The sequence below is a fragment of the Cyprinodon variegatus genome, unplaced genomic scaffold (genome assembly GCF_000732505.1).
Source record: "Cyprinodon variegatus isolate N-32 unplaced genomic scaffold, C_variegatus-1.0 Scaffold271, whole genome shotgun sequence".
NCBI classification, from domain to species: domain Eukaryota; kingdom Metazoa; phylum Chordata; class Actinopteri; order Cyprinodontiformes; family Cyprinodontidae; genus Cyprinodon; species Cyprinodon variegatus.
In genome coordinates this window covers 768888-777806 of record NW_015150724.1, presented here as the reverse complement: position 1 = coordinate 777806, position 8919 = coordinate 768888, and the positions used below count along the sequence as shown (strand labels likewise).

At 39.6% G+C, this 8919-nt stretch overlaps 1 protein-coding gene across 1 annotated transcript; it reads left to right on the top strand.

Annotated features, from left to right (window-relative positions):
* Positions 1-480: 480 nt before the first annotated feature.
* LOC107089917 (complexin-3-like) lies at positions 481-8622 on the top strand. The gene is made up of 3 exons (XM_015382977.1): positions 481-899; positions 7582-7669; positions 7772-8622. The coding sequence occupies exons 1-3, from the start codon at positions 742-744 to the stop codon at positions 7994-7996; spliced, it is 471 nt and encodes a 156-aa protein (XP_015238463.1). The 5' UTR covers positions 481-741; the 3' UTR covers positions 7997-8622.
* Positions 8623-8919: the final 297 nt, after the last annotated feature.

Here is an 8919-nt window from a genome sequence, read left to right as displayed (position 1 = left end):
GGGGGTGAGTAGAAAATGAAGGCTAATCATGTTTTGGGTGTACTATTCCTATAATATTCTAAATGATGAACAAGTGCTTAATTTTCTTCTTCATTCTTTTCCCTTTTTTTTCCCGGTGTGTCTGTCCCCACTATGGCCCCCAGGTAAATTCTGTCTAGAGCCGCCACTGCTGTTGGCAAATGGACCCAAGCAGGTCCCGAGGATGACAGACAACAGGCAATTAGGAAGCTTTCATCTGTTGACAAACTGCTTAACGGCTGGATGTCGCTGAGACAGACAGCGGGCACCGAGGCGGCCAGGAGGAACTCGGACTGCTCACGTGTCGTCTTGCTCCCCGCGCCCATCTGACGGCGAATCACGACGGCGGGCGCCTTCCGAGTCCGGCGGTGCCTGGGATTGGGTGGGTGGGAGGGAGGGAGTGGTGGCGGAGGACGGAGTCACGGGATTGGTAGAGTTCAGCGCCAAACTTGTTGACTCACAGCCGAGCTGCTCCTCTCAGTCCATCTCTACGCGGAGCTGTCCGGGGTTCAGTGGTGCTGAAAACTGGAGCGATCTCAAATTCCTCTGCTTTCAGGTCCAAAAGCTTTTTAATTCCCTAAAGTTAAGCTTTGTTTTCCATTTGAAGACTCCATACATCTGACTTGAGCACCGCTTGGCAGAAATCTCCCCGCCGCTCGTTCCAGGAGCGCACCGAGTCTTTAGCGCAAGCCGCTCAAACCGAGCACTCTTCGGACCGTAGCCATGGCTTTCATGGTGAAACACGTGGTGGGAGGGCAGCTGAAGAACCTGACGGGCGGACTCACGGAGGAGAAATCCGAGGGAGAGAAATCAGACGCCGCCGCGCAGGGAATGACCCAAGAGGAATTTGAACAATATCAGCAACAGTTAGAGGAGGAAAAGTAAGGCGCTGAAAATCAATATGTTGTATAGATTTGCGATCAACATGGAGATAGTTTCCTATAGTTTCCTTTTTCTTCTTTCACTAAAACCATTGCTGTCTAATGTGATGTTATGGGTAGAGAGAAAGGAGCGCTCAGTGCGCATTTTTACGCATCAGTGCAATAATAGGAGCGCTCCTCTCGCAGCTGCTCCTCTCGCCCGGAGGAGCTCGGGCGAAAACATAGAGTTCATGTTCAAATTAATTTATTTATCCAGTTTTTTATTATCTCTCAGAATACCTGTGCTGTGCCAGGGGGGAAAGATGTCCCCGATTATTGCGCGTTAGGATGCATGAAAAATCAGACAAAAATAAGCAGAACTTAAGTTAATTAATTCATTCACCATCCTTGAGTTGCTCTAAATCTGCCTTTTTTCTTCTTTTAACTAATCTTCTTTTAACTAAAGCAAATGATTAAATCATAAGAATAAAAATGAAATACAAATAAACAAATAGGTATTTAAATGTAAGCCAGTTGAGATTAATATGACTCTTCCATCCACAAACATCTATTAGATGGTTTAAGATGTTTGATAAGGATTCATAAGAGGTCAGATTTCTCATGAGGGGCGAAATGTTCCAGTTTCTCTGCTGATTCTGGCTCCCTGCCATTATCAACTAACACCTCTCTACGAACACTTTCGTCAAACCTGTCTTTTGAGACCATGTGCAGACATTTTTAAGAGTGAGTGGGAGGTGAAGCCATTAACACTCAGCTGAGCCTACTGAGCTCCACAGGAGAGCCGCCTGACACTCTTCCATCGTGACGTGACCTTGAGTGGGAAAGAATTATTAGTCAGAAGGTGCTAAACTTGAACATAGATCACAGAGAAGCTCATCCTGCTCAGATTAAAACAGAATGAGGCTTTTGAGCTCACACGCCATGACACACAGAGGCATTTTATCACCCTCAGCATCCAGGCCACATCTCTGACAACCTGGGTCAAATGATGCCCTTGAGAGGTGTAAGGCACAGACGCAGCCCATTGGCTGTAAGTTGCATGGCCTTTCAGTGTTTGGTTGGTTAATCTGAAGTGATCTCCAGATTACAAGAGGGAAAAAATAACATGAATGCTCCCTCTCCACAGGAAATGACCTTCCCTTTGACACAAAGCGTGTCTCTTCTAGTGTTTCTTTGTGTTCTGATGCTGCTGCTGATTTGATCCAGGCGTTCATATTTCAGCTTCTGAAACATCAATTGATTATTTTGTCCTAAGGACGTTCTTTGTTTTCCGTCTCCGCACAAAATATTCTCATTAATCTTTTTTTTTTTGCTTTTGTTTTCATGAGATGTTACACCTCTGGCTTTTCAGAGCCAGTTTGATTAAAATCCTTATGCCCAGTTGGCTCACACTGTCTGTGGCTGAAAGCTAATTTACCAATTAACATTCTAACAGTCTGGAAAGGAGAAAACACTTCCTGCCTGCCCCCTGCTGGAGCCAGCACCAGAAAGCTCAGTCCAATGTTCCATTCTTAACTTTGGACCCTTTTTAAGGCATCCAAGCTGTTGTGGTTGGGTAGATACAATGCTAAGTTTTATTTTTTTTATGGAATGTTTCTGATTGCCACTTTGTTCATGGGACAATATTTTCAAAACAGAAAAATGCCTCTGTAGAGAAGAACTAATAATGAATAATAACAATGCCCATGACTAACTACAACATTTAATTTCCCTTTTGGATTAATAACCTTTTTTAATAACTTTTGAATTTAAATCAGTTAATGAGATATTATGCATCAGATTGAAAAACCATTGGTTTTGTCTTTATATTTTAAACCTTTAGATTGTATGTTTGCTCAGAAGCTTAATCCTTGGAGAATAAAATGGTTTAGCAGAACGTATCAATGCACAGAGGCAAATATTTGTAGTTAACAAACAAGATAGGATAAGAGGCTAAGACTGCTCAGCTTTTCTGTAGGACATTCATTTGTTTCCTCCAAGTGTGTGTAAGCTATCTCAGGGGAATCTGGCTTCCTTCCACAGTGCAAAAATAATCATTAGGTTATTTGTTTTCTCTAAATTGTATAAATTACTCTTAGAAGTAAACACTGTTGCACAGGATGGGCCCTCGACTCCGATGTCCCATTTCTGATAACAAAAGATCAAGTATAAAGAATAGATGGATAGATAATTTACTGCACAGTCATCACTACAGACTCTAGTTTAAAGGTTGCCAAATGTTACAGTCATGATTATAACTGCTGTTATTCAGCAATAAATATACTAAAATATTTGTATTTCAGACACTTAAAACGGTAAAAACCATTATAGTTTGTTTGATGCTCAACAGTGGTGCTGCAGTCAGAACCAAACCAACTGAGACCAAAGAATACTGACCTTTAGAGGCAGAGACCAAGAAGTGTCTAAGATCTTTAGAGTTCGAGATCAAGACAAGTCAAAAACCTTTAGAGGCCAAGACCAAGATAAGTCTAAGACCTTTAGAGGCAGAGACCAAGACAAGTCCAAGATCTTTAGATGCTGGGACCAGTAAAAGCCCAAGACCTTTAGAGGCCGAAACTAAGACCTTTAGAGGCAGAGACCAAGACAAGTCTAAGACCTTTAGAGGCAGAGACCAAGACAAGTCTAAGATCTTTGAGATGCTGGGACCAGTAAAAGCCCAAGACCTTTATAGGCCGAAACTAAGACCTTTAGAGGCAGAGACCAAGACAAGTCTAAGATCTTTGAGATGCTGGGACCAGTAAAAGCCCAAGACCTTTATAGGCCAAAACTAAGACCTTTAGAGGTAGAGACCAAGACAAGTCCAAGACCTTTAAAGGCCTAGAACAAGACAAGCCCAAAACCTTTAAAGGCAGAGACCAATAAAAGCCCAAGACCTTTAGAGGCCGAGACCAAGACAAGTCTAAGATCTTTGACATGCTGGGACCAGTAAAAGCCCAAGACCTTTATAGGCCGAAACTAAGACCTTTAGAGGCAGAGACCAAGACAAGTCTAAAACCTTTAGAGGCAGAGACCAAGACAAGTCCAAGATCTTTAGAGGCAGAGACCAACAAAGTCTAAGACCTTTAGAGGCAGAGACCAAGACAAGTCCAAGACCTTTAGAGGCCTAGAACAAGACAAGCCCAAGACTTTTAGAGGCTGACACCATGACAAGTCTAAGACCTTTAGAGGCAGAGACCAAGACAAGAGCATATAAGGTCCTGGCCTTGCCTCGGTCCTGGTTGGTACGGTCTTCCCTATAACACTACTAAACATGTTGAGTAAAAGTATCACAGACCTTTTGGAGTATGTAGGAGAAAAACAAATCCCTCGTTTAGGGCATGCATATGCATTCACATGTCTATAAATAACAGTCTGGTACCCATTGAGACCTGAGCTATGCTCTGTGAAAAAATGCTTAAAGAGGACCTGATTATCAGTTAAGACTCTTTAGCTTTCAATCTTGAAAAAGGGAAGAAATGATGGCTTGATGCATCTAATTTACCAATATACAATAGTTCATTTATTTCTAAAGCACTTGAAATACAACATTGCAGCTGACTGAATATATATAAACAATAACAAAATAAATAAAAATAATAACAGCTAGATAAATATTTGAAGATAGAAATTAATCTCAAATACAAAGAAAATTTTAACATTAAGACACAGATGTTAAGCAAAAATTATGTGTTTTTAAAATGAGAAAGAAATGGAGCCTCCCAGAGCTTAAGCTCATTTCACAATGTAGGAGCCAAAGCCTCTGAGCCTCTGTCTCCACTGGATGTATAAAAGTGACTGCTAAAAACATCTGTTCAGATGGTCTAAGAACACATGATATAAAGCAGCAACAGGTCAGATAAATATGCTAGATCCATTCAAAGATTGAAATACAAACTAAAGAACTCAAAAACCAAAGATATGTGCTATGGTTTACCTGCAGCAGCTAAATATCATGCAGCAGCATTTTGAAGCAGCTGTAACCATGAGAGGGAGGCCTGACTAACTCTGATCAAGAGAGAGCTGCAGAAATCCAGACGTGAGGTCATGAAAGATCACTGTCTCTAGTGGGACTTAGAAAGGGCTTTATTTTTGACATAAAAATAGATCCTTACCACGCTGTACATATGGCTGTCAGATTTCATGCAGGAGTTCATTTTATCCCCCTACTTTGTAACAATGAATTTCCAGTATGTGGGTGAAAGAGGAAAAGTCAAAGGTGGGCATATTGCTGCTGATGTCATCGAGAAAATCCGATAGAGACTAAATGAAGCTATTATGTTGACTTGACAGATAACCATATATATATGAAACAGCCAACCAGTATTTCTAAAACTAATAGCAGAAGATAAAGTAGGAACATTAGAGCCCCAAGAATAAACCTTGGTTTTATAGAACCTGATAGGATTTAGCCTGAAGCTGACTGTTAAGCTTTAATGTCAAAAGACAGTCACTGGTCATTTTAAAGCATTTAGGGCCTGATCTGCAGAAGGTTTGCATGTCTTCACACATGAGCAACTTTTCTGGTATGAGCAATAAAAGAAGCAAAGTTTTTAGCATTTGTAATCAAATCCTTTATGCGACTTTATGTCTTCTTTGATATTAAGAGTTGTGGAGTCCATTTGGGTACATTACTGTTTGGAAGCAAACAACATGTTCTATAAATGGGAAAAAAAAAATCAATCCAGAAGTAAAACTTTGAAAAACATTTTAAAGAACATTTTTTTTTTTTTTAGAATAATGTTGATCTGAGATTTTATTCTTTTTCGCCCATATTTTTCATGTCATATTTTTCTTAATTCAATTTTTTCAAAAATGTTTTACAGGTTTCAGATTTTCATTTTTTTTTATTTCAATTTTTCAGATTAAGCTTTATGAAATGCATTATTTTCAAAGTGCATTTCAAATTCTCTTCACTCCAAGCCCAGTAGAAACCTCACATTGACCAAAAAAAGATGTTTGCTAACAACGATGCACACCAATAGGAATGTGTCTTTGCTCCTCACCCCAGAAGAAAGCCAACCCAGTTTGCATGTTCTCCCAGTGCATGTGTGTATTCTCACTGGGTACCCCAGCTTCCCCCCACAGTCAACAAAAAAGACTGACAGGTTAACTGGCTTATCCAGATTGTGTGAGTGGGTGTCCATGGTTGTGTGTCTCTGTGTTGCCCTACGACACACCGGCGACCTGTCCAGTGTATACCCTGCCTATGACCAGAGATAAACTCCAGCCCCATCTTGACCCTGATGGATGGATGGAAGGAGGGATTGATTTTGACATTTGTTAAAAAAAAAAAAAAGTGATATAAACACACATGTTTTAAGCCGGTTACAAGAAAATAGCCCTGAAACATATTCCTAGTTCTTTTAATGACATTTGTGAAAATTCAACTCAAATATTCTTTAGAAAACCTGCTAAAGCTTCTAAACCTGGTATTTGTCATTATATTATATCAAAGCTATTAGTCGAATCTTTAGCTTTTTCAGCCACTGCAGAAGGTCCAAAAAGCCATTAGCTGCAGACTCCAAGTCTAGATCAGGCAAAAATGGGAGAAGGGGTCACAGGTGCCCTCCAAGAGGAAAAGCATTGCTACCCTTCCTCATGAGTGGATGTGGAACAAGCCGAAGTCTGAACACAGATCATTGTTTTGTTTCCAGAGGGCAAAAGATGTGACCAACACAGGAAGGAAGCATAATAGTGATTAGTTCTTTGCTCTATAAGAGCAGGAAGAAAGAAAGAAATCTCTCAGAGCAGAGCTGAATGAACAGAAGGAAGCATGTTTACTCCCCCATCCACATGTACATTCTCATTTTTCCACACACATACGACAGCTGCAGCTCTTCTGGCTCTTTCCTTCATTACCCATCATGACTGGCTAGATACTTCAAGTAAATTATAAAGCAAAGAAGAGACGTTCCTACTTTGAATTTCTGAAGAAGAGACAAGCATTTATTTCTTTTTTTTATTTTTTTATATATCTGTTAAAGTTGGAACCGCAAAAGGCTCGATTAGAGCAGCGGCATGCAAAAAATGGCTATTCAGGGCCGGCCCAAGGCTAAACTGGGCCCTGATCAGAACCTAGAGACCATTTTCAGATAGACCATCACCCACCAACAACCCCAGGACTGTCTTTTTTTTTTTTTTTTTGGTTGCGCTATTTAATCAAACTTAAAAGTAAAACAAAAGGTGAAAACTGTTAACAAAACACTGATATTTTCTTTTGGAAATGTTACATAAAGAAAAAAAATATATATATATATATATATTTACTGGGTTTTATCTCCCAAAAAGTAACAATTTCAATTCAATCAAAGTAGCAAGTTACTAGACAAAATAACTACGATCTTAAATCTTGATAAAAATAGATTATTTTTCTGTTACATTGTCAACTGTCAAATTTCCAATATAGAATATTAAATATAAATTAATTAATTTAATCAATTTATCAAAATGACGACACATCTGTAGACATGTGCTGGTTTAAACCATTTTGATGTGTGTGGTTTAATAAGTCAGCCAAGATCCTAATCTGCAATTTTTTTTATGAAGGTTTGACTTTTATGCTTAATGTTCATAATAAAAGTACTGAAGAATTTCTTGAGTTCTGATCTAAAAAAAAAAACAAACAAACATTTGTAAGGAAGGAAGCTTTTCTTTCTCACTAAACATTCTTCCTTTAAAATGAATTTTTCTCCCTTTCTTGCAGACAAGAACGAGAAGCTAATTTTGCCCAGAAGAAAGCAGAGAGGGCCACAGTTAGAACCCATTTCCGGGAAAAGTACAGACTACCAAAGGTAATCTAAAAAAATCCTTGTATTTCTAAACTCAATCATTCTCAAACTAACAAATGGAGCCAGCTTTCTAATGTCTCTTCTTCTTGTGTTTCTTCAACTCAGAACGAGCTAGATGAGACCCAGATCCAGCAGGCAGGGGATGATGTGGTGCTTCCCACAGAGCTTGCTAAGATGATCGCTGAGGACAACCAGGAGGAAGCACACAAGCAGTCTGTCCTGGGCCAGCTCTCCAACATCCAGAATGTGGACATCGATCAGCTGAAGGACAAAGCCCAGGCCACACTGGAAGACCTCAAAAAGCAGACGGAAAACTGCAGCCTCATGTGAAATGGGCAGAGCTGCTCCACAAATCAGTTTTACCTGTGCAGATATTGATGGGAGGCAGAGCTTCTCTGGGTGTAGACATTTTCTCATTGCTTTCGTGGAATGTCAGTTTGCAGAGTTGCATAATTTTTGTTATTATTACGTGCAAGCCGATGAGATCTTTGGCTTTCTAATCAGTCAAAATCATTTTAAGTCCTAATCATCATGCCTGAATGTCATTCACAGTTTTACATAAAGAATAACAAATTTAAATGTTAATCAATTTGCACTCTGAAAAAACTGAGGCATCACCAGTGAGAACATTTCTGCAGGCTTGAGCAAGTTTTCCTCCTGGTAAACATGTCCAGTGTATCAGTTCCTTCATCCCCTGTGCTCTCCTCCACTCTCTGTACCTCACCCGGCCAGTGATGACACCGTGTGATTCAGCAGCAGAGGTCGTAGCAGTGTGCAAATGTGCATTTATTTCTTTTTTTTTTTATATTTGTTTAAGTTGGAACCGCAAAAGGCTCAATTAGAGCAGTGACATGCACAAAATGGCTAACGTTCAGGGCCGGCCCAAGGCTAAACTGGGCCCAGATAAGAAACTGGGGACCATTTTCAGATAGACCATCACCCACCAACCACCCCAGGACTGTTTTTTTTTTTTTTTTTTTTGGTTGCGCTTTTTATTCAAACTTAAAAGTAAAACAAAAGGTGAAAACTGATAACAAAAACACTGATATTCTGTCTGTAAGTTTTGGGAATGTTACATAATGAAAAAATATATATTTATATTTACTGGGTTTTATCTCCCAAAAAATAACACAGTTTAAATTCAATCAAAGTAACAAGTTACTAGACAAAATAACTGCGCACTACGATCTTAAAGGCACACTATGCAACATTTTTCAGTTAATTAATGTGTTCCATAACGTTTTGGATGATTA

What these genes read in the sequence shown, in the direction of transcription:
- LOC107089917 (XM_015382977.1), top strand. Translation starts at nt 742, where the DNA reads ATGGCTTTCATGGTGAAACACGTGGTGGGAGGGCAGCTGAAGAACCTG. An exon ending in CAACAGTTAGAGGAGGAAAA is followed by an intron (nt 900 to 7,581) that starts GTAAGGCGCTGA and finishes CCTTTCTTGCAG; the next exon opens with ACAAGAACGAGAAGCTAATT. An exon ending in AAAAGTACAGACTACCAAAG is followed by an intron (nt 7,670 to 7,771) that starts GTAATCTAAAAA and finishes TCTTCAACTCAG; the next exon opens with AACGAGCTAGATGAGACCCA.